This window comes from Cotesia glomerata, linkage group LG1 (assembly GCF_020080835.1).
Source record: "Cotesia glomerata isolate CgM1 linkage group LG1, MPM_Cglom_v2.3, whole genome shotgun sequence".
In the NCBI taxonomy this organism is placed as follows: domain Eukaryota; kingdom Metazoa; phylum Arthropoda; class Insecta; order Hymenoptera; family Braconidae; genus Cotesia; species Cotesia glomerata.
Genome location: NC_058158.1, coordinates 3007625 through 3034089, shown reverse-complemented (window position 1 = coordinate 3034089; position 26465 = coordinate 3007625). Strand labels below are relative to the sequence as shown.

Genomic DNA, 26465 nt, shown 5'->3' with positions numbered 1-26465 from the left:
TTTAATTCTTGATTTTATTGTCAATATTAATGAAATTCTTTATTATTTCGATTAATCGGATGACTATTCAAGTAGTCAGTAATTAATTAGATATTTCGAGTATAAATTGCTGATTAACATGACCTATATGTATGTATAGTATAAATATATATTTATCGTACAGTATTAGTCATTGTTTATTATGATTCAAAAGTCAGATATCGATTCATTTAACAGACTTCATATTTTTAATCATGACATTAAAGTTATCACTTAACAATTTTTGAATTGTATTTAACAAAAAATTATTTTTAAAAAATAGCATTTTTTATTTTTTAAGATTTCTACATGTCAATTTTTTTTTGCCATAATTTATTTGTTATAAAATTCTGAAAATGATTAAATATATGCTAAAATAATTTTCATTTTTTAATGATAAAAATAATTTTTTGATATAAAACTCAGCGTAAATCTGAAAGTCTTTTCGTTTTGTTTGTAAATAAATATCAGGAAAAATATGATCATATGTTATATAGAACTTGCAATTAAATAATGATGGTTTTAGTTTTTTCATACTAAATATTTATTGTTTATTAAAAATCAAAATTTTCATTCGGAGAAATTTAACAATATTAGATTTTCAATCATAAAAAATAACGGATACTTAAAAAAAATCCTCGTCACGTGAATATTAGATCTTTCAATTCATTCCTCGTGAATATAAGGCTTATTTCATTAAGGCCCTTTTTTTAAATCGATGGATTAATCAAAATTGTTTAAAGTATAAATAGTTACTCATAAAAATAAAAAATCATGAATTACTTGTATCGTAATTTACTTTAACATAATTTTGTGATGAATATTAAGAACATTTTTTCATATATTCTTTTTTTTTCTAAATGAATAATATTTTTTTATTTTATATAATTTAATAGTAAAAAATCATAATAAAATTATCACATCTATTTTTACGATCATGGTGTTTTCGGCACTCTTAATTATTATTATGCATTGTAAACATTTAAAATACATCAGTGACAGATAGAAATTTATTTTATAATTTTGAACAAAAAAAATTAAAAACTAAAACTGAATCATGATAGCCGTGATAAAAGTTAAGATGAAGTTTTAATAACAGTAGTAACAATTAATAAGTAGTAAGTTTTAATAGTGAGTATTGTTATAGTGCTTATTGATTAGTAATTAGTGTCAAAATAGTGATTAGTGATATTAATAATAAAATAATAAGTCATCAACTACTTGATGCTCTACAGCAGCGCTACAGCAAACCGATGATCATCACTGGTAAGTAAGAAACTAATATTATGTTTTCAAATATATTTTTTTTATTAGAACAACAATTTTACACATTATGTGTTAATATATATTTGTATATTTCTTATCACGATGCTTAGACATTTACAATAAAATATATGATTCGAACACTTATTACTCTTATTAGGTACATTAATGAAATGAGATTGCAAATTAATTACACAAAGCGTACAACCTTTAAATACAAAACTTAACTGAAAAAATTTCCTTTAAAGTAACTAAAAATCTTAAAATTGCCTTAAAAGAAAAAATAATATAAATAATACAAGTAAAAAATTAATCATATAATAGACATGCGTTAATAAATCTTGTAGCATTGAGAAAATTTACAAATTAAACGCTACTATAAAAATACATTAAAAATTTATCTTAAAAGCTATAAAGACCAATATAATACATTTTTATATTTCTTGCGAGTAAATTTACGATAACGATGATTAAATTCTCCAAATAATTCAACGAGGATTTAAATATTTACCATGTAAATTGATATATTATCGTAAATTATGGTAGTTTTTAAACTAAAAAATTAGTTATTAAAAATAGCAGCCTTCTGACGAAATTGCGCACGTCTCATTGCTTTATCTTCTTCTTCGCGTTTTCTTTCCTCTTGCTCCATTCGTATTTCGTTTTCGAACTTGCTTGACTTTCGCAATTCCTCGATCTATAAAAAATAAAAAATTAATCACTCAAGAGTGAATTTGTTATTAAGTTTCATTATTTCAATAGCGAAATATTACCTTTGCTTCGAAGAAATTTTTAGCACCAGTTACTCCGACTTCATCGACATTTACTTCAGTAAGTCGAGCTAATTGACCAAGTCCAGAATCTTGTTCCAATTCTCCGGCACGTGCTTTGCGATAGATCAGTAAAAACTAAAAAAAAAATATTGGTTAATTTAAAAATAATTTTTTTCCACTTTAAAAATGATTCAGAAATTATAAAAAATACCGGTGATTAAATTGCAGAATTTATTTCCTTATTGATAAAATTTCGTAAATTTAAATGAAAAACATAAAAATTTCGATTGTAATAATTTTTTTGTATTTAAATTAAATTATTAAATATTTATCAAAATATTAAATATTATTATAAAAAAATAAACATTAAATTAATAATTAGAAATTTTTAAAATAAAAGTTAAAAAAAATTAACACTTACTTCGCGGAAAGAAATACGACCATCATCGTCTTCATCAACTTCTTTGATCATCGCTTTAAGTCCCAGATGAGTTTGAGGTGCTCCCAACACCTCCATCATTCTTTTCAGCTCAGATAAATCCAGAAATCCATCACGTCCATCGTCAAATCTAGAAAAAAAAATAAAAATTCTATTAGTAACAAAAAAACTACAAAAACGAATCTCCTATTATAGATTAGAAAGTCTCAGTATAATACACGGAGTAAATTAAACAATAATGATAAATGACGTAACAGATTGTCGTGAAAGAAATTGATTGACAATTTTATTGTAAAGTAGTCCGAAGCAATCACACGTGAAATAAACCGATAGTTAATGTAATGTAATGACGAAAGAGTTCAATAATGCGAAGTACAGAGTACAAAGTAAATATATCTCAGACCAGTGATTTCTGTAAAAGGTTCCAGGTCTCAAGTTTCGAAACGTTTCGCGTACTTGCAAAAAATGTTACGTAGTTGTCACTAGAAATGTGATCTATATTTTTTTATCCATAATCGTACTGTTTAATTACATAATAACGCGAAGTTAAAATTGATTAGGTTTTATTTTTAAAGAAAAAAATTAATCATTGAGAGACATAATAAGATTCAGATAAAGGATGAAATCTTTAAAATGGATTAGATCTTCAAGAATTTTAAAATTAAACCAACAAACATTACGATAATGAAAATAATAGAGGGTATTTTAGAATATTTATCCATGACCTGCGGGACACCGATAGCTCGCGAAAATAATTGTACTGCTTTTGAGGTAACTCACGCTACATCAGTAATAGCCAAGTACTTGAACTGTTTAATATTCCGCTTACGTGTTTTGCACAAAACCAGTTACCTTCGCCAGCAATTTTAAAGCCACTTTATCTTGCTGGATTTATATAAATAATATAAATACATGCAGCATTTATTTATTTATAAATTCCTTCATTTACTTTTTTAGCTTTTTTTTAATTTCTACAATCAAATATTAATTTAATACATTTATTTAAACATACATATTCTTGTTCTGATTAACATGTATAATTGAAATTTAATTACGAGTTTTACGACAACTGCCTCGAGGATCAATTCCTGGTACCACTCGCGATTAATGATATATTTGTATACCGCTTTTTATTACGTCTTATTATTCCTCGCGAGTATGTAAAAAATTTAAAACATGCGCTGCATCATAAATCCTGTTTGCAGACGTAGACAAATTTTTTGTTTTTCTCACATCATCTCTTAACCCACGCCTTCTATAACTTTAGTATGCGATGTAGTTATTATCTAATGCATTTTTGCAATGCTAGTCTTTCATTATTATTATTCTAAAATTTTTAAATTTAATTCAAAAATTTGAAAATTCAAAAAAAATTTTATTTGTGATGAAATGACATCAATTAAGTAAAGTTGCATTTTAAATGAATTTAGAATAAACTTGACCGAGGAACAGAACCAGCCGATGTAATGGGTACGTAAAACGTAGGCAGTCATATCAGCTATAAGTAACGTGTATATAAATATATACATATAATTTGTAAGTGATCAATAATACTGCAGGAAAAGTTGGTCCCACGTGTTATGTAGCGCGAGTGCAGCTGTTGAGTTATATGTTTTTTTTCCGGACTCGACACCTACTGAGTAAATATTTTTATTAGTAGAAATCTTTTATTTCATTCAACTTCCCGATGATGTTGATAGCATCAAACAATTTTTGTTTTTATAAATAAATTACTCATTGCATATTATTTGATAAAATTGACCTAGAGATTTTTTTCTTTCTAATATTTCGTCACCGCAGACTTGAAGAAAATCACAGAAAAAATTTAATTGAAAAAATTTTAACGTTAATTGTTCTGTAGAGATGTAATCACAATTAAATTTGAACAAGTGTATTGATCGACCTATTTCTTTTCATTACATTCTTATCTATGAAAAGTAAGACCCTATTGAATATCCGTTCGATCATATTAGTCAATTTTTTTTAATAGTGTCTTGAGTAATTTTTTCAATTTATTTCGATCTTTTATTTTAAAGATTTTTAAACTTTTTTAGCATTTGTTCTGTTTATTCAAGTGCATTAAGTTTTGTACCAGATCTTTCCATCAAGAAAATATTAAATTTTTTATTACAACTTTACGAGAATCTAGCGAGGTATATATCGGTAGAAAATCTACAATCATTGTATAGATAGGTAAAATATTTATTTATCTTATCATGCTCAGTTGTGTTAAACACTGAGATAACATATAATAGTATAAATTTTACGATGATCCTCTTTTTATTCATTCAGTTTTTTTGTTCGAACGTAAAAAGGAATTTAATTCGAAAGGTTATTAAGATAATAATAAACAAAGTGCATCACGGTGAACGTGGTAAATAAAAGGTCTCGGCACACATATTAGCTGAATGGCGAGAAGGGAATCGATAAGCCTTGGAAGCCTTGAAATACCATCGCGTGCATTGATTTTCCTTTAATTTTTCTTCTTGCATTGCATACACAGGAAATAATTTAACGGGAACTGTTTTTTAATTAACCTTATCCTAAAATTATTTCGTTAATGTCCTTTAAACAGTATGTTTATTTTTCCATAAATAATTTGTTGCATGTTTTTATCTGAATATGTAAAGTAGAGCAATAATTACAGATACGCTTGTATTAATACTGATAAACAATCACGCAATATTGACTTTGTCGTCTGGACTAGTTTTATATTACAGTAAATGTGGGCTGATTTTATCTGGTAAAATGTAAATATTTTTATTTTCGATTGTAACAAAAATACGCTTTTATTGTTTATTGGAATTGCTAATCACGCTTGCGTGAATACGGAGTATTTTGTATTGATCGCAAAGAAAGATCTGCAATGAGAGAGAATCCCGAGCAGATTATATAGATTTAATGTTGATGCTCTCAGAACTCGGTCAAGGTGAACTCTCGGTGACGTTGGTTTGTTGGTAAACTTCTTATGTATCGTAAGATTCTAATGCAGACGTTTTTTTTTTTGAAAAAAAATCTAATAACTTATAAACAATTTAGCTAACTTTTTTTTTATAATTGAAAAGAATAAAAAATTTGTCAATTATCACTAATTTTAATTTTTTACATTATAATTTTTAATTATTTAGACAATATTCTCATTATATTTATAAAATTTACAAGGACGAAAAAGGAAGAAATTATTTAAAGTTTAAAAAATTAAGCGTTGAATTTCAAGTTATATAAAAAAAAAATTTCACCTTAAGTTTTGAAAAAAAAAACTAAATTTCCCGATAAATTGGTTAAGCAAACTCTGAAAAAATTTTTATAATTTTTCTCGACAACCAGTTGAGTATTTTCTATTGCCTACATATCCTCAAAATTATTAATCTATCTTCTCTGAGAAGATTTATCATTTGCCTTTTTCTATATTTTAATTTTCCAAGAAATAAATGATTAAAAATGAAAACTGACTTCCAATTTTGGTAATTGAATTAAATTTTTCCGGTATGATTTCCAAAAATTGAACACAGTTCTATGCATCACAATATAATTAAAGGATCTATATAATAAAAAATCAGATCAAGATGCAAGATCTTATTAGATGACTTTCATAATTAAACTTTCGATTATCAATTGCGTGTAATAAGATGATCAACATCATCATATTGTTGAGTATAAAAATTTCACTACAATAAAAGTGAAAACATTCAATTACTTCCGTTATTATTATGTGGCAATTTGAAAAAAAAAAAAAAAAAAAAAACTGCCGTTTATTTAAAATTACAAATTTATCACTCGAGTGCTGACTAATTTATAATCATCTAACGTGTTGGTTTAATAATGCAAACACTCTACTATGGGTTGTAATATATATTATTTAGAGTATAAATTATTCAATATTGCACTCAAGTGTTTCATTTAATCAGTTAGCTATTTCCGTACTATATAAAAGAACGTAAACTGCGAATCTACTCTATACTTTTTGTTTTACTGCAAAATATAAATATAAATAAATTGAATCATTGATTTCGGATATTTCATTAAAATTGAACAATAGTTTACTGTAGTTTTTTTTACTTTTCCAACTTTTGAATGAAACCATTGCCCGGAGTTTTTAATTAGTTTATGGAGCACGCGAGTCTATAAATCGCTAATGGCTAGAGCGTACAGAATAAGAATCGAGTGTCTAAAAATGGAAATATGAGTACGTGATATCCCCGGAAGACAATAGACATAAAATGTATACACATATTAAGCGAATGTGATCTCACCTACACCCAAGAAAGTAGAGAAAGAATCAAGTTGTTTTTATTTTTTACATACAGACACAAACTCAATGCAAATTATATATTATCTACATATATTAGTGTACATAAACATGAGGGCAATTACAACAGTGGGAAGAGAAAATCTCAAGAAAAAAGTTTTAATAATAAAACGATGGAATTTTTCTTTTATTGGCAATTACATTTTGTCCTTCGGATTGACAATTATGGTCATACAATCGTAAAAAGTCCATTATATAAAGGTATAAAGTCATATTTATTGTCGAATTTATGGCTCTAACTCATCACTACGAAGACCACAAAGCCCTTAAATGATATTTTTATTTTAAAAATTTTTTATGCAAATTGGGGCACTTAGTTTTATTACTATAATTATTTTATCATTATTTTAAATGTTTTGTTTTCACTGACAGATCTTACTTCGACTAATAGGATTTTTTAATAGTTAAGAAATTGTTTATTAGAAAAAATAACAGTGAATATTTTATTCCTTAGTAAATAAAGTTTTAATAAATCCGACTTATCGCTCCCAAATAAATTCTCTCCGTTAAAGTGTACTACTTATTGGATTTCTCAAAAATGACAGCAAATAGTAGGCAAAAGTGGATGCAATCTCACATTACAGGTTTTATTTATCCCGTTAGTGTAAATGGAAATAATGTGTAAGTTTGGATTTTTTCCGGTTTCTTAATTTCAACGTTATCTCTCGTCAATTTCTCGATTGATTAAGTGAGTACATGCGATGGACGTCTATGTATATTCCCGATTTCCGTCGACATGACGAGATAATATATTTTAAATCCATACGGGTGTACTTTCATTTTATTTGTCGTTAGCATTTAATTCACGTTACTCTGTTCTGTATCCGACAAAACTCATGAATAGAAAGCAAAAACGAGAGTTACTTCATGTTTATGAATGCGAGGAAAGTCATTGCAACAATTTATCATTTTTTAATTTAATTACTTCAGTGTACTTATAGGAATTATTCATTAACACCTGGTATAATGGGTTTTAATTGTTTTTCTTTTTCTTGATGTTGCGATGCCATTAGTTATTAAAACCATTATCGGTAGTGTCATATGAATATGACGAGTAAATTCATTACATCGATTAAAATTGATTGTCACACATTACACATTATCGCCGGTGTAAAAATAATATAGAGCTTTTTTATTTATTAATTGCGACCGAGTTTATTCTAGATGACCAAATTTAGAGCGGGTATTATTACATACAGTAGGAAGAGATGTATGTGCTATTTACGTGGTTTAAAATTTCCGTGAGCTCACGGCAGGAGAGCTTCGCGTAGGTAAATATGATACTATTTTAATTTTAATGCACTTCCAAAATAACCGGAATTATTTTAATACTTTCTTGCATCGAAAATATTTACGAGAGAGCAGATCAGTTATGACAGTTCTATTTTGACAACAAAAAATAAATAAATATGTTTATAAAAATTTTTAATTTGTAAATTAATTACGCAATTTTTAATCATTTTTATTTGTTTACTTATGTCTTGTATTTGAAACTTTACTCTATTTATTCGTAGCTCAAAAATAGATCAGCACTAAATTAAATTTTTAAATGCTATTTACAATTCAAAGTGCATAAATCGGTCTTATAACGGAGTAGACTCACGCTGAGAATAATTAATTAACATCGAAATTGAGATTGATATCACTATCGTTCTGGGTATTACAAGTATAATGTGATATACATAGTTTGATTGTTTAAAGTGAGAAGGATAATTTTTTTATTACCCGTATCAATGACAATGATAGTTATTGTTTAATACACTATTTAGGTGTGATTCGATGAGAAGGGAAGTCAGACGTCATGTCGAAAAATCAGGGCAAACAAGGGGAACAACCTGATTGCAGCGTTTTAATTAAACGGGACCAGGAAGTTAAGCGCCCGGTTCGTGGGTCTCCGAGGTCAGGGAGCCAGTCAGTCGAGTTATAGATCTTGTTAACACAAACAGTTGTCACTAATCGTTATCTAGTTTGTCGCGGTTTAACATCGTCCGGGTTTGTTGATTCACTTGATTAAATTCTTTGCTGGCGAAAAAAATACTAAAAATTTTTATTGATGACAATAATAATAATTCACGATAAAAAATTTTCGAAGTGGATAATTTTTAATTGATTCAATTCGTCTGGAGTGAAATGAACTCAGAGTAGGCATTTATTTATATTATTGATAAAATAAATTCTGCGGAGTTAGTTCTCTTTTTTCATTAAATAAAAATGAAAAAATTTTTATAAGTAAAAAATTCTCTTTATAATAATAATAATAATAATAATTTTTTTTTTTTTACTTTTTACGTTAGAATTTATCAACAAGACTTAAAAAATAATTTTTATAAAAATTTGGTTCAATTTTCCAAAAATTAAATTTTTTGGAAAAATAATATTTACAAACTCCAACTTCAGATAAAATGTTTGTAGTATATATTAGTAATTTGGTATATGAAATTTGTTTCAACTAATCAAAATTTATTTTAATGTAAAAATTCCATATTTACTTCGAAATTACTACGCTAAAAAAAGAACTCCAGCTATACTCTGTATGTGGAGAGTTTTATTTCTTTACTCCGAGACTCCGAGTGAGCGGAGTAAAAAATTACGCCTAGTTCATTTTCGATTTTTTACAGTATAATAATAATTGTTATGGATGACGATTTTAATTAAAATAAAATGATAATTGATGTTAACTAGCCATTGATTAGCGACCGTGAAAACAAGAATAGCGAAAATTAACGCGATATAAGATATACGGAAAGTTTTTTTTCCGTGTGGGTGTACTTGAGAAAGGATTAACGACAACAGGTTTTTACTTATAAGAATAAGTGGAAATAATAATAATGTGCGCTTAGTTGTCTAGATGAGTAGAGCTGAGCGGACTGAGTACCCACATGCGTACTAAGTTTTAGCGCTATTATTGTATGCAAGCTTGACGCAAGACACAACCGAGTCTTCGGATGTTCAGATACGAACAGAGTGTTTGGTTGTAGATTACTATGTGAGTGCAGAAAGACAACTATGACGGTGTTAATCTGTCATATGATAGTTTTATGTTATGAATCTTAAATGTGTCACATTTCCAAGAGTAATAATGATCTATAATAATTTTTATTGTACGCAACTTATAAATGCTAATGCAGCTACTCAACTTGTATTGCGATATCAAATGTCACGCACTCACGTTTATTGGAGATAATAAAATTATTTTGAGTTTTGTACGAGTACAGAATACATCCATACTATGCCTTTTGAAGTTGAAGTTGAGGAGAAAACACTAAAAATTTCTTTGGTGATTATTTTTACCAAGGACATTTTAAAATCTTCAATCTTCAGAAGTAAAACTTTCATTTGACGCAGACAACAATGATCCACAAGATTTTTGTCGGTCAGGTATATTTTTAGGAATTTGGGAGCACAATACTAAATTTTTAGCCAGGTGTTTCCTGCGATTTTTCAGAATTATAAGATGACGTTTACAATCTTTCTAACGTAGTTATTTTTAGTTACTAAACATTTGAACGGACACAGTTTGGACTATTTTGCAGTATTGATTAAAGTTACTGGCACTGTTATGAAATGAAATGAAAATTAGATGAATTATATAAATATTTCTGAGTCATCGGGGTAAAGTATTTCTAGAAGTCCAGGTTATTGACCGCCCAGGGAATTTAGTATGCAGATTTTATGTTGAGAATATTTGAAATTGGATTTACTTTTTTATTAATACCGTTTGACATAAATTTGACATCTGAAATTCGTATTTTTTTTAGATTTAAAGTGACTGATCATTGCGACGTGAGAGATAAAATTTTATAAATCTTGAAAGATACCATCGCGCTTTATCTTCAGGGAGAAATATTAATTATGAAAGATATTTTATTAACACGAACAACTAATCGATATTGATGGAATCTCTATAATTAAATCAGCCAATTTTAAGCAAAGTTATCGGGCACAACAGTAAATCTGATATAGTTGAATAAAAAAATAAATAAAAGATAAAAGATCTGACAGTTAATCCACAGATAATACGTATTATATAAATCGAGATGTTCCAATTGAATAACTTAAATAAAATGGAATGCTTTGTAAAAATAATTCAAATCTAATAAATTTTATAACGGTTACAATAAAAGAGTTATGGTTTTATTATAAGGCTAGCAATTTGAATAAATATAACTGCATGTAGTATAAACATAATAGCAATAACTATCCGGGGAACAATCGTGTATACATTACAAGAGCGGTTAGTTATTGTAGAAAGTTTAGGGTGATATTAAATGTAAACTTTAATTAGCAAAAGAACTGAATAGACAAGAGTTTATAGACTTGAACGTATATATTCATGCGTTGGAATGAAGCTATAAACATATCATTTTTCGTAAACGAGCTTTCGACGAATTGGAGTACAGTAGGCAAGGCAGACAGCAGAGTAAAGAGCAAATGCTAAATAAAAGTTACGAGGGGATCAGGATTTATTTATAAATAATTGTATCGGTTGAATTGGGTCCGGTAACAGATACACTACACACTGTCATGTATATTTAAGTGTCTTTTATCTTGTCAAATTGAGAGAAAGTATACGAAAAACTCGCGTGACATGTTTCTTCTCATCTTTTATCCTTATTCAATTAAATTTATTTGCTTTCATTCTTAAATCAATAATTTAAACTACAATAATAATAATATTCTTAAAAAAAAATTAACATTTAATATTTTATTTAAATTAAATTTATTTTATAAGCGGGTTTTAAATTTTTGTAAGCAGTTTTATTAATTTTGATGTTCGGTATATGTAAGTTAATTTAAATATAGACCGCAAACAAATTAATCCGACACTTGGTAAAGCTGGGAATGTGCTGTACAAATATTAACGTGGATTAACTAATTCGAGAATTTATAATCACCTATTTGTAAGCATTAGAGGCTTTTGGTTCATTATATCTGTCGAGGCACATTTATAAATTATAAAAAAAAATTGAATTTTATTATTGAGGTAGTGCGGGAAAGAAAGAGAGAGCGTAATGCATTACATCTGCAGAAACGTGTCCGGAAGCTGAACAATAATTGAATGTTTCAAAGAAATTGCTAAGAATAAAGTATACCTACAACAATTCCAAGACAATAATAAGTCAGCGGGTTAAATGGAACAGTATACAAAGCAATAGTCGACCTTCGATCTACAACACCTGCACAGATCTTTGTACTGTACGGAAGCTATCGATAGATATTTCAACCGTAATACATACAAAAAAAAATTCAACTACTAATTTCGTGTTCACAATTGTTGGCTCAAGATGGAATAAATACTACTCTACTATTTCAAGTAATTTATTATTTAATAATAAATTACTGACCATAATAAATAATAGTTGAAGAAAATTTCCCAGTAAAAAATTAAGTGTTTTTCTTTACTTGTTACTTAAATTGAAAATTACTAGTTAAACTATTAGGGAAAAAAATTATTATGGAATATTTTTTAGATGGAAATTTAATCTTCTGAATCGTTTTTAATCAGTGTTGTGACAAGTTGTTTCAAAACATTAACACTGCATATGTATACAATGATAAATCTCCATTAAATATACTATCAAAAATTTCACTTTGCTCGAACACAAATTTTAAAAAATTAATGACACAACGCTGATAACAAATTTCATGAGAAAATCTTGAACTAAAAAAATTTTTAATAATTTCAGTAAATTTTTACTATTTAATTGAAGACTGTAAAAAACTCTTAAAAAATTATTTTTTTGATTCAAGATTTTTTTCTCTCAAATTCCATGAATGTTTATTACGTAGTTTTTTTTATGTTTGATTTACCTGACATTGGTTCACACAATGGGTGTTTTTTATCAACAAAATATCTAGTATTAGGCAACAGTTAACAAAATATTATAAAATGTAAACATACCTATTGAAGGTCTGCTCGTACTGCTTTATCTCTCGGCGTGATAACTCATGGAATTCGGTGTATACGTTGACAAATTTGTACTGTTTTTTAACTTCTTTTCCTTCTTCTAAGTCCTCGTTAATTCTTTGCCTTCTGCTAAGGATATTGCTGAGCTCCGCGTCTGCCGGCATTATAATAATTTAATCGTCCCTTTTATCGCGATTCGGCTCTACCGAATTCAAGAGTCCAGCTCCTTTATCTTAATCTCGGCTGACACCCTCTCCTCCTCTCGTCCTGGTCCTGGGCCAGGCTCTCAAGGTCGCCCGTGAATTCTCAGCAGTCTGGAGCGCAGATTCTAATAAATCCGTGACCTTCAAACGAGTCAGGGGACCTTTATATCGATTGTCACTCCTCTTGACCTCCTGCAATTTTTTACAACCGCAATCTCTGTGCGGTGAGAACTTTAATCAGCGAAATAAATTTATTTTTGTTTAAATAATTTATTGACTGCGATTTATTTTTTCTTGGTGCTTGTTTGCTTCAATTATTTTTAGGTACTGATAAGCTTTATTTTTGTTTGTTTGTTGTGATTTATGGTTTGTGTGTGCAGTCTGTTGACACAAGTTTACGTGCTCACACTGCAACGATCGCGCGTGGACTAATAGACTGCTCAGCTCTCAGCTGGCGCTTGAACGCTGACCTCCCCAGCTCGCAATTTCCCGGCCCAAGGGAGCGCCTGCGCCTTCTTCGGGATCAGCTGCCTATTTATTTATTTATCATACTTTATTGTTGTTTATTATTATTAATTTTTTTCTCATCTCTATTGTGATTTATTTTAATAACAATATTTGGGAAAAATAATTATTCTTTTTCTTTCAAAAGGTTTCAACTCATATTTGTTATAATATATGGTGCACAATTGCACAAAATTGTAATGTTAATCAAGACGTTGCTATGAACATTTATAATATAGAGTTAAAATTGATGAAAAAATGGTTTGGAAATTGAGATAAAAAAAAAGATTTATGGAAGTCACACATTCAAAAATTTTTCGTCAAATTTAACACAAAAATTTGTATTGATGACTTTTTTTACACAATTTGTGTTGAATCAACATACTAAAATATTAAATTCTACACACTTAAATGTTAAATTCTACACAAACATTTTTACACTTTACGCAATGACGAAAAATTTTTTACTGTGCAGTAGTCAGGCAAAAATAAAAAATTTTTTTTTTTGCCTTAAAAAAGGATTTTATTTATCAAATTTTTAAAACAATTTAAATATTAATACATAAATTTTGAATTGTTAGGTTGATAAAAAATTAAGTTAATTCAAGGACTGAATTCTTGAACTAAAAACATAATTTTGAAGAGTTTGATTATCTTGAATCAAGTGAAAAAATTCTTAAACTACGAAATTGTTCTTAATTCAAATAAATTTCACTTGATGTAAGATTTTTACTATAGTAAAAATCAAGTATACTTGATTAAATATTATCAAACTATTTCAAATTGTGTTTTTAGTTCAAGAATATAGCCTTTGAATTAACTTAATTTTTTTATCAGTGCATTAATGATGCTCTTATCAAAAAACATCAGCTGAAATTATACGCTTTGTTCTTGATTTTTATTTGTACTGCTAATGTCTTATGATTATACATTATACCTTAGATAATATATTACAGGTTATAAAAAGCTATGAAAAAAATTAAAAAATTAAATTTTAAAGAACCATTGTTATAGTTAAAATGAAACGGTGCCGCGATTAGTCATATGCGGTCAAAATTACCGCGACAAAATGTTCGTGGAATAGTAGTAACCAAGTATAAAGTAACCGTATGTTACGATAATCGTGACACAATAAGTGTGCTGGATTATTCGTGTGACTAAATATTCGAATAGTAATAATAATTCAGTTTTAAGAAATTTGAACTTTTTCAATTAAATTTGATAATTTAAGACTTAAAAATTTTTTTTATTTTTTTTATTTATGAATTTGGAATCTTCTCAAAACTTATATGTTGACTTAGGAGGTTAAAGTTATTCAACTCGTATTTATTTAAATTACTATTATAAATTATAACGATACATTTGTATTATTTACTGACGCTTTTGAATCTCTGAATAAAGTCTAAATTTATACGATGTAATCAATTAAAGAACCCACTGATTCAATTACAAAATTTGGTAGCGTTATTTTTATCTTGCCCGTATATTCATCGTCGATTTTTATATTTACATTCATCTCAAAAATTAAATATCTGTTATTAGAAAATTTGACCTAAAAAAATAATATTTGTTAAAATCAACTTATACATAACAATAAATTATATTAAGTGAGTCACTTTATTTTATAAAAATAATCACGCCGGACTTTGACAAGAAAAAAATCACTAGAATTTTGTATTCTGACCTTAATCAAATTATTTAATTAATATAACTAAATTTCGAAGAAATAAAAAATGATAAATTTTCTAATTGAAGTATTATCGTGTGAAAACAAACTTTTTATTATCTTCCGGCACACGACGTTTCTCTTTACGACTATCCAATACTATTGTTATTGTAACTACAATTACTTTTCATTATACATTTGCGAAAACAACGTTTACATTTATGTCTCAACTTTAAATAATTACATTTCCGCGGTTTAGTTTGTTTCGTTAAATGACAAATCGGGCCACGCGACCATCCTTAACAGTTGCGTTGTTATTCTAAAACAAATCTCTTGGCAATTTGATTCATGAATGCAATTGTAAATATAAATAACCATAAATGCACACTACGCGGAGTATGCGTGGAAAATTGTACGCTCGTGAGCAGTCGAAATAATTAGTTACACTTAACTGTAGTGGTAATTAGTTACTCTCGTCACAATACCAAGCGTGTTGAATCATTCTGTTACTATGCAAATGTATAATTGTGTTTACTCTTATATTACTTTGTGTTTTTATTCTCTAAATATAACTTCAAGCATTATATACGCACGTATGATACAGAGGACGAAAGTGCGATAATTGATAAAAAAATCTCTATTACTCTTGACACATGAGGTTTATATTAGTCAGCTTTTGACGAACGATAAATTTACATTTTATCGGCCAATGTTCTTGTTTTATCAACTGTGTTTTACTAAATAATTTTTTATACAGTCTTTTCATTCTTTGAGAGGAAAATTTATATTATTCACTTAATTTGAATTTTTTTTTAGTATTAATAACAGCTCTCAAAAATTAATTGATCATTTTTAAAGATTGAACTTTCATAAAATATTAAAAAAATCATTTTTTACCGTACAAAATTATTATAAATTAATTTTTTACGCATATGTGATTTTTTTATGTGGTTCTAAATTATTTAATCATATTGTAAATATTTTTTATCGATTTTTTTATTAGAATGAATAAAAAAATAAATCCAAGTTCCTTATAATTTTTTTCTATAAAAATTTAATTAGGGTCAATTTTTTGTTTTATTGATCAGAAGAATATACAACTGGCTAGAAAATAAAATATTTAGTATGCAAATAAAAAAAATCGATTAAATGAGTCATGTAGAGCATATACGACCACCCTAGATACAATTTTTATCAATAACAATCGTCCGTAATCATGATTCAAACGTTTTTCTCGTGAGCAACCCCACTTATAAGCCCGCTAAATGAAAATTGTGAGTTACATCATGCAGTAGCGTGTACACGCTGTCATAATACAGATTCGCTTTAGTGATGAGTCATCACAACGTGCTGCAAGTTAAAGTGTAAATCAATGTACTCAGTGCAAGATAACATATGTACACATTACACATACGTATTTACCTGCATTACATTTTTCATTTGAAATTGTCTCATATTGCGCTCGATACCAAGTTGGTTGATAAAGAAGTTTGTCGATGGCTTGTTTTGAGTTGCCAGCGCCATCTGAGAGTCTGTTTCAGCTCCTGGAAGCGATTTCTCGGAATCTAGGGTATTTTTCGGCGTATTATTGTCATTTCTGGTTGAAAAAAAAAAACATCAGTACGTTGGAATAGACATTTTGGCGTCTCGGCGCAGTGCTAATTTATTTGTATGCATTATTCTTGGACGTTTTTTAATGTTTATTTATAAGTTCTCTAAATCCAAACGAGTGTGAGTGTGGGAGAAGGCCTTTAATTATGGCTGAGTATCTCGCCTCAATTTTCGGTACCGAAAAAGATAAGTAAGTGTACATTTGTTATGAATTCTATTTTTTATACTAATTGATGAGGGTGTGTGTATTTTTTTTTTAATAACTCTCTTAATATTTCAGAGTTAACTGTTCCTTTTACTTCAAAATCGGAGCTTGCCGTCACGGCGATAGGTGTTCACGTATTCACAATAAGCCGACATTCAGTCAGGTAAAATTGAAAATTAGAAAATTTTTAACAATTTTTTACTTATTATGATCTAGATCATTTAGATTTTGATCATTTCAGCTGAAATCCATTTAAAAGAAATTTTTTTTTTTTTATTTAGACATGTTTGCTCCAAAATCTTTATGTTAATCCACAAAATTCAGCAAAAAGTGCCGATGGATCTCATTGTAAGTATTTTAATATTTTCGAGTAAGGTACAAATTTACTTCTGATTTTTGAAAATATCTTAAATTAACAATTGATTTAATGAACACTTTGATTGAAAAAATCAAATTCTTCTATTTTGAGTAAATATTCATTAAATGTTTGAAAATTAAAAAATTGATGAATTAAATTTAAATAACTTAATTAAAATAACAATTCATCATTAAAAAATTTGATTGAAGATTTGAGTATAAAAAATTCAAAGAAAAGTTTATAATCATCCATAATAATCATTTTAGTGGTTGCCAACGTGAGTGATGAAGAAATGCAAGAGCATTATGATAATTTTTTCGAGGATGTATTTGTCGAGTGCGAAGATAAGTATGGAGAAATCGAAGAAATGAATGTATGTGATAATCTGGGTGATCATTTGGTTGGTAATGTTTATATTAAATTCCGGCGTGAAGAGGATGCTGAAAAAGCTGTAAGTAATTTAAACAACCGGTGGTTTGGAGGCCGACCCGTTTACGCAGAATTATCTCCAGTTACTGATTTTCGAGAGGCCTGCTGCCGTCAATATGAAATGGGGTATTATACTATTTCCTTTGTTTATAAATTTGTAAAAATAGCGTTATAAATATTTTATACCTGTAAACAAAATTAAATCAAATTTTGTTATGGATTTTTAAGATAATTGTTCTCATTTTAGCGAATGCACCAGGTCAGGGTTCTGCAATTTCATGCACTTGAAACCGATTTCACGAGAACTGAGACGATACTTATACAGTCGCAGGAAAGGTGGAAAAGGTCGATCGCGATCACGTTCAAAATCGCGAGGTCGGGAGCGAAAACGGAGGTCACGATCGCGAGAGCGACGATCACGATCGAAGGAAAGACGCAAAGGAGGCAGGGATGAAAAGAGCAGAGATGGACGTTCTGGGAGATATTAAGCTCAATAATTGGTTTGATGATTTTTTTCAATTGTATAGATGCATAGATTTATAATTGGGATTAATTGTGTACTGATAAAAATATTTTTTTTCTTTTTATTGTGATGGATTATATCATAATTATTGTAATACCTGATTATTAATAATTATATTAATAAAAATATTAGAAACACATACTTATTTAATAAAATAATAGTTTATTATTGATTGAAGAAGCTCGGTGCAATATTTTTAATTATTTACTTTCCAAAATCAAAAATTTTTCGTAAATTTTCATCGTAGGTATTCATTATTTTACAGAAATCTCTAAATTCATGGCCACAAGCATAGATAATGTAGACATTTTTTCGAGAAGTCTTGTTAGACCCTTCATCGATAAGACGAAACATTTCACTTCTGTTGGTAATAAAGCGTGACGTAAACGTGCATAATAAATTATGTGAACACACGGTGGCGCCCCTTGGTCTTTTGAAAGGTTCACCAAACTTGTAGCCGCATCGTGACTTTTCAAACGTCTCTGTAATTTTTTATTTTTTCAGTAAAAAAAACAAAAAAGTTGACTAAACTTTCCGTAGAATTATTATGACGCTTAATTATTAATTGTCTACCATTACACTAGAAAACAATAATTAGTCAAATATCACCCACACTGAAAAAAAAAATTAACTTGATTCAAGAGAAAAATTCTTTAACCAAGAATATAATTTTGAAGAGGGTAATTGTCTTGAATCAAGACGAAAAATTCTTGAATTAAGGAAAATTTCCTCAAATCAAGAATTTTTCTTCTCAAATCAAAAATATTAAGTTCTTCAAAATTATATACTTGATTCAAAAAAAATTTTTTTTCTGTGCACATAAAATATTCTGAACAAAGCTCATTATTTCAAAGTTTCATTATTTATTCCCCCGGATTCATTTTCAAATGTAGGTTAGCATCGCATTCAATTTTGTATTGATAGCAGTAATGTTATCAAATTTTAGAAATTCAGAATTATCATTTGAATATTTAATTTCCAAGCTATTAAAACTGCCGATGTGCAGAAACATCAGAGGATTATATATCATTTATATTTGATGAATTTGTAATTAGTATTAAAGGCTGTCCTAATTTTTTTTATTTCATCAAAGTTTATTTCGATATCGATCATTGTCTCAAGGTTGCAATAATTTTTTTAGTTTCAAGAAAATACTTTAAAAATAAATGATTATTTAATCTCCATTTTTTTTTGCTCTGGTTTTCGGTTAAATAAAGTTTACTTTGTATTTTTCATGAAGCATTTAAACAATTCAAATTATTGATTCTTTATTTTTACTGAAATTAAGACTTAATTGTTCTTTTAAAATTTAAACTTACATAACATAATTATTTACTTACCTTCTCTATTATTAAAAAAGACATTACATAAATAAAGGCGCCTTATTACCAATGAATAATTTGCGATAATAACAATCGTAAATAAAAATTTAAAGAAAAAATGAGCACGTGTTTTCAAATTATATATAATTGAGGACTTCCATGACAGTAAAATACTACTAGTGCATATAGTATATATAAGATTCGCCAATGGAACATTAGAGTATCTTTCAGCAGCAGATGGTGGCCGTGATTGCAGCTGCTACTGGACTAAAACACCTGCCGTTACTTTTTCGTCGAGTGCATGGCGATACCGCGAATCACTGTTAAATTATCTCTCGCCTTTTTTCCCCACCCAAAAGCGATGCTGATATATATATACTTCGGTACTTTGCCAGATTACGTGCGAAGAAAACAAGTCCAGGTTGTCATAAATCCAGATGTTTTTTCACCTTTTGAAAATAACTTTGTTTGTCAAATTCAAACTGAATCTTTTACTTTTTGTCTTATCTATCATCTACAAAATTGTACTGGTCGATGATGTATACATAGATGTCGGCCGATAGAGCTTAGTCTGTAGGCTACTTATTTTTATTTTATTATATTTAGAAAAACGGTTTTATTCAATCAAATATCTAATTATCTTTTAATCTTGATGCGAGATTGTATCCAGTAAGTAAATGTTTAATTGACAGTTTATATACAAATTCGTTGTTTATTAGTGCAGTGAGACGTAAAAAATCCAAACTGACTGACCGCTGTCTCGCACGACTTGCTTCCAAAACCACAACCCTCATTGACAGGTGGAGTGGTAGTTATAAATCGACATTCCACAATTGCATCAAATTTAATTAATTAACGAGCGCGAGGGATCGAGAATGTTTTTTTTTTAATTATTCAATTTTATTGTTTTATAGCTCAATCAAAATATTTTTTGAGGTCACGCATGTACGCTGATAGGATTCAGTTTGATTTAATAAAATTCATTAATATTTTTGAAAATATTTAAAAAATAAATTTATAGAAATGAATATTAATTAACCGTAATGTCATGTTGAATTATTTATTAGAAACAGTTCTCTTGCACTGAAGGTATTTTTACTGATATATTATAAAAAGCTTATTAATATTGAATAAATCATCCGTTTTACGTCATTCAATTTAATATGTTACAGTCTCATTTTCTCAAGCTACGAGTTGAAATATTGAAAAATTTTAATTTTAGGACTGATTTAATTTAACGGATGTTCATTTTGAAGCGAAAATTATTTTTGAATAATGGTAAAATTTTACTTCGATAAATTAAAGTTTTTATCGGTGTATTTTTAAGTGCATTTCAAATTCAGCCAGAAATAAAGCATTAAGTTTTAGACCAGATGATGTTAAATGAATAATAACGACCTGATTTTAATTTTAACATTCATATTTATTAAATTATAAATAAGATGTGATTTTTTTAATCTGTTGTATCAATGGAAAAAGTTTGATAATTTAATCGAAATGAAATGCAAAGTTGAGGAGGCAGTATAATGAGTTGAAAATATTTGATAGCTTTGTATTGTATTATAATGGAAGAAAAAAGCACTTGGGTTTATTGGGGAAAGAAGGGCGTGGAAAAATAGGTCATAAAGAAAATAAAATTAACGATAAACTATGACGGCAGAGTATCGCCAAGTGAACAATGGACTTTGCGAATGAATAACGAAGAATTTAATGCCGTAGCTTTAGGGCGTATTTAATCATTTAATCAGGAATCTAAGGTCTACTTTTTTTCAGAAATTAAACCGTCAGCTTCTCACCTCGTCGAGAGTCTCTTATAAAGTTCTCGAGAGGATCGACTATTATTTAAAATTTAAACTTTTAATTCAACGATTATGATGATACTTTTTATCTTTTTACTTTTTATTAAAACTTACACTCTACAGTCTCGTGCAATTAATAATAATCTTCTTAAGAAATAATTTTTCATGTTTTTATTAAAATAGGTTTTTATTCTACTCGCTAGTTTTTGTTTAACCTTCATGCGGATTCCCACGGATTTTAAATTAAAATGAAAAATTTTAATTTAGATGTAAATTTGCAATAAAAAACAGCGTTTTTTTTGTGTTCGTGATTTTGTTTTGTTGTTTACCTTTTTCATTGAAAGCTATCGCTTATTTCAATTTAAAATACTGACGTATTACCGAGTAGACATGGTGAATGTTTTTTTTTTATATTTTTTCGTTTGTTTAATTTATTTTTTCTTTATACTCGTTGTGTATATCGTTGTTGAGAAATCAAGTAGATATTTTTTATCATTATTTTCAATTCACTCACAATGAAGGTTGCATGCATGCTATGCAATTCAACATTTCTAGAATCAAATGCTTTAAAATGAAACGAACACGAGTCCCAAGGCAATTGGAGTGTACGTCAAATACTTCATGTTACAAATCGATTCTTTTCTAGCATATAATGAAAAACTACGATGAATTGCAAGGATAATTTTGATATCTATATTTCTTCAGTCGATCATATGTCGGGAAAAATAGCAGTTTTAATTGAAACATAGATTTTCATTCACAGCAATGAAATTGTACTTGACATATTTTAATTCATTGTAAAAAAATTTTGGACATGTATTTGCTGAAGACTTCATCTTCTATTATGTGATTAAAATCATTTTAGTTTCAAATTAAAATTATAAGGAATTAACAAGGAAAATTTTCTTCTTGACAAAGTTTTTTATAAATTTTTCAAGTCACTGCGAAAAAAAATTTTGTAGAAAATTTCAAGTAATATTTAAAATAGAGAAGTAAAATTAGAGATAATTGACCTGAAAACGCTGATGCACTGAAGATCTTAATGATATGAGTAAGTAACTTTTAAGACGAGTTCAAGTCTTGTTAGGTGGTAAATGATGTAGCGAGGCGGAAGTCAAGCATTAGCTAAACAACAGCAAAGGGCCACAGGTGATGCTGACTCGACTCAAGTGCTTCTTTCAACCTACTTCGTCTTACTATTTCACTTTATATTCGTGCTTATCACTTAACTTTGCATTATACTGCACCTACACTGCAATCATACTTAATATACGCTGCATTGGTATTCTCTCGAAATTCGCATACACCAATTTTCGCTATAAATTATTCGTCAGGTTTTATTCCTGAAACAAGAGATTCATCACAGATTTACTTGAACTCCTGAATTTTAGTGTGAAGATATTTATAACCAAAACCAATTAAACGTTCTAAATTATTTAATTGATGGTCGGTTCAATGTTCGTTTATTGCTCGGTAATTATCCATTAGAGATAATTCTCGAAAAGCTACTGAGATTTTCTCGCACTAACACATTACTTATTTATAACTAACACTCTGACGATTTACTTGCAAAATCTACTAAAAGATAATTCAATTATATAAGTTGCATAATGTTATTAAATTACAAATAACGTTTCTTAACTGTACGAGAAAAGTATTTTATTAATAATTTTATTACTATTTATATTTATATTAATATAATTCAATGTAAATTCAATTTTCAAAAAGTTAGTCATTGCAATCAATAAATCAACTGATAATATAATATTTATTGTTATGATACTGAAATCAACAATAATTTGAAATTTTCCTTTTTTTTATGCGTACCTTGTATTCTTATTAATTTAAAATAAAAAAAAATATACGTTTGAATTTTTTAGTACTCATTGATTTGTTAAATAAAGCCAAAAAATATTCAGGACTTTGCTGGTTTCAGCATTTATATTAACAATTGACTCGAATGCAAACATTTTCAAAAAGGTTATTGTTTTTTATCAATTTCACTGAATGAAAAAAAATGCATTTTAAATTATTCACACTATTTAGTTAGTTAGAAATAAAAAATTTATGATTCGAACCCGCGAAATGTAAACTAAATATGTAGCAAGTTAATATCCACGTTCTAAAGTGTCATAAGTCATAATCCATAAAATTTGATTTTTTTTTTTGAAAAAGGGAATTATAACAATATGATGTACTTTATATAAAAAATTTAGAGGTCAAATAGTTTATTAACTATTCTTAAATAAATATTTTCATCCGTTAAATCCTATTTAAATAATGTTAAAAAATGAACCGTTTTTACCGTCCACTGTAAAATTTATGAATGTGGGTTACGGCATCTTAAAACTTGGATATCGAAGTGTCAAATGTCGAGACTTATATTTATCGCGAATACATGTCATTTAAAATATCCAAAATATTGGATCAACTGTCTGGCACAGATATAAAAAAAAAAAAAAAAATGAATTAACATTTGAAAAGTATAAGTTATTTCCAAGAATAAGTCCTCGAGGTTCTTTAAAATATAAAGGGAACGGTTTTCAAGTGCATAAGAGCGTGTCGTCAACGGTCAAACGGATATGTTGGTACCAAAAAGTCTTACACGACCGTTGGCAGGTGCTTCAGCACATCCTTTATTTAATTCAACTCACATTAAAGCTATTTACTGGGAGGTTAACGTTGTTCAACTGTTTTGTATGAACCTTATACATTTTAGTATGTTTAGAATATCGTGTAACCCCTCATCCAAGGAAGCATGACGAAGGCGGCGGAGAGTGACTTCCTACTTGGCACTACACAGCACAGGTGAATCACTGTGATCATAGACTGTCATCACGGTCTACGTCTATAGAAAGGATTATCTTTCAAATTCTATGCCTTTGACGTTTCACACTGCCACTCTGACTTGATATGTAATTAATTCTCTGTACTAGACACGTATACGTAATAGCTATTAGACTGATTACCTCAGACGTGTATTATTAACGAAATCAATGGAAGTTTACGGCTGTTATACGTGTTATCATCGTTCAATTTTAATTATCCGTCTTCTTCTTCTTCTTCTTCTTTCATGAATAGAAATTGAATTGTTTGTTTACCGTGTGTTATGTCGTTAAATAATTTTCCTTTGTGCTCTTCACAATGACTAATTCTGTAAATAGTTATTTATCACCTGTATGTATATAAATAATAATAATAATCATAATAATATACTCCCTGTATCTAAGAGTGAGGATTATTTTTTGTTGCAATGATAATAGATAAAAAGTTTGGACAAAAGCTCGAGAAGAGAAAAAGAAGAGTTGTGACTTTGAAACCCTTTTTATGAACCACAGATACACGCACTCTGCACAAATAACCCAACAAAGGCTACTTTTCTACTCTGGACATATATATAGGTGTATACAGTATATTTATATGTATTGGTGGTGGTATTAATGGAGGGCTTAGTTTGTATAAAAGAGAACTTCACTCTTTTACATAAAAATTTATTTTTATATGAAAAGAATTTTTTATGTCGTAAATTTTCTAAAGTCAATGACCTTTGTTGGTCACAAAACTTTTAACGTTATATAACTACGCTATTTATATCAATTCTAACATATGAGACATTTAAATTTTATGTTATCTTTTACAATTTTTGCTTTTGAAATCTTAGTTTATTTTATAGTCGAGTTTTAAATCAAAAAAGAACTTTATTGTTTATAACTTAAAACTTATTTTTTACGTATTTGAAAAGCTTAAAGACGCTGAATGACAAGAAAATATTTGGAAAGAAAAAAATTTATCTCGGATGAAGTAAAATTTTCTAAAGTCAAAAAAAATTTCTTCCTGCTCCAAAACAATTTCGGTCTTCCTTAAAATTTTCTTGGGTCAAATATATTTTTTTCTGTGTATCTGAAACTTTCTACTAAAAAATTGTTTTTTTTTTTTCTTTCAATTTCAAGTTCCTTTGTAAAAAAATATAGAAGTAATAATTGAAAAAAATCATTAAATTTATAATGAAAAAACACGAAAACAATTTGTCAATCAGAAATTTTCTTTTGATCATCTGCTCCGTATAACTTGAATGAAAAAAATTTTTTTATTGCTCCATATTAATCCCTCTATAAAGAGAGGTAAAGGCATTGTAAAACGAGTATAAAAAAGACATCATAAAATGTAAAAATACCCAGAAATTTAACGGTTTTTACTGAGTTTTGTAATTGGCCAGTCGAATGATGAGACAGGTAGTATTAAATGTGTTTTATACGACTTCCTTAAAAAAACAATGAAATAGTCTAAAAATTAAACGAATTTAAAAAGTAAAGATGAAATAAAACAACGGAAAGTAAACTTATTGAAAATATTTAAAAAGTAAAGAAGAATAATCTTTAAAAGAATTAAAAATGCCTGAGAAAATATATTTATCAGAGCGTCATTGAAAATAATAATAAAGATGTAAAAAATGTAGTGGTGGGTAAGTGGTATATTTAAGGCGGTACTTTTTCATCATATTTCATTTAAATAGCTCCTGTATAGCGTTATAACTCTTAATGCCTTTTCTCAGAAAGTCTATTGTCGTCATTGGAAATTATAATATAAATCTCGAGGGGTAGGGCTGGTTCGTGTCATACGCGGTGAATCTTTTCTCTAAGGCCCATTGCTTAAAGCTATAACTATCGCCTAAACTTTTTTATTATTTTCTTTCATTATTCACTCTCCGTACTACTGTCCAATTCATTTAATTCGAAACGAAAAACTCGGTATTATAATTATATAGCTATATATAAAATTATATTGCATAGTACAGATATAATACGAAAGAGCTTTGTTCAAAAGTCGAAAAGTGTGTTTTATAACCCGAGGCATCGGCCCGATATCCTTGTGCATTCCAACTTTAACGTTGATAATCCTGACGTTCAGACTGAAATAGAAAATGGAATAGGAAAATTGAGAGTGGGATTGTTAAAGGAGAATAATGAGGTTGGTAGAAACGAGAATAGAAGAAGAAAGTGGGCCATGAGTCTCGCGGTTTATTGAAATGTCGCTGTACTTTTTGAAAATCTCTATTCTTCCTTTACATTCTTTTTCTTTTATTTTTCATTTTCCTCCAACCTACGCTTCTCCATTATTCTCTCTTCTCTCTACTC

At 28.2% G+C, this 26465-nt stretch overlaps 2 protein-coding genes across 2 annotated transcripts; one reads left to right on the top strand and one right to left on the bottom strand.

Annotated features, from left to right (window-relative positions):
- Positions 1-1834: 1834 nt before the first annotated feature.
- Positions 1835-13364, bottom strand: LOC123261586 (EF-hand domain-containing protein D2 homolog). Its single transcript, XM_044723268.1, has 4 exons — positions 12705-13364; positions 2476-2623; positions 2055-2189; positions 1835-1978 (listed from the first exon to the last, which is right to left on the bottom strand). The coding sequence occupies exons 1-4, from the start codon at positions 12872-12874 to the stop codon at positions 1844-1846; spliced, it is 588 nt and encodes a 195-aa protein (XP_044579203.1). The 5' UTR covers positions 12875-13364; the 3' UTR covers positions 1835-1843.
- Positions 13365-16697: 3333 nt separating this feature from the next.
- LOC123261574 (splicing factor U2af 38 kDa subunit-like) lies at positions 16698-18320 on the top strand. The gene is made up of 5 exons (XM_044723241.1): positions 16698-16884; positions 16975-17062; positions 17181-17247; positions 17524-17812; positions 17934-18320. The coding sequence occupies exons 1-5, from the start codon at positions 16841-16843 to the stop codon at positions 18172-18174; spliced, it is 729 nt and encodes a 242-aa protein (XP_044579176.1). The 5' UTR covers positions 16698-16840; the 3' UTR covers positions 18175-18320.
- The last annotated feature ends 8145 nt before the right edge of the window (positions 18321-26465 follow it).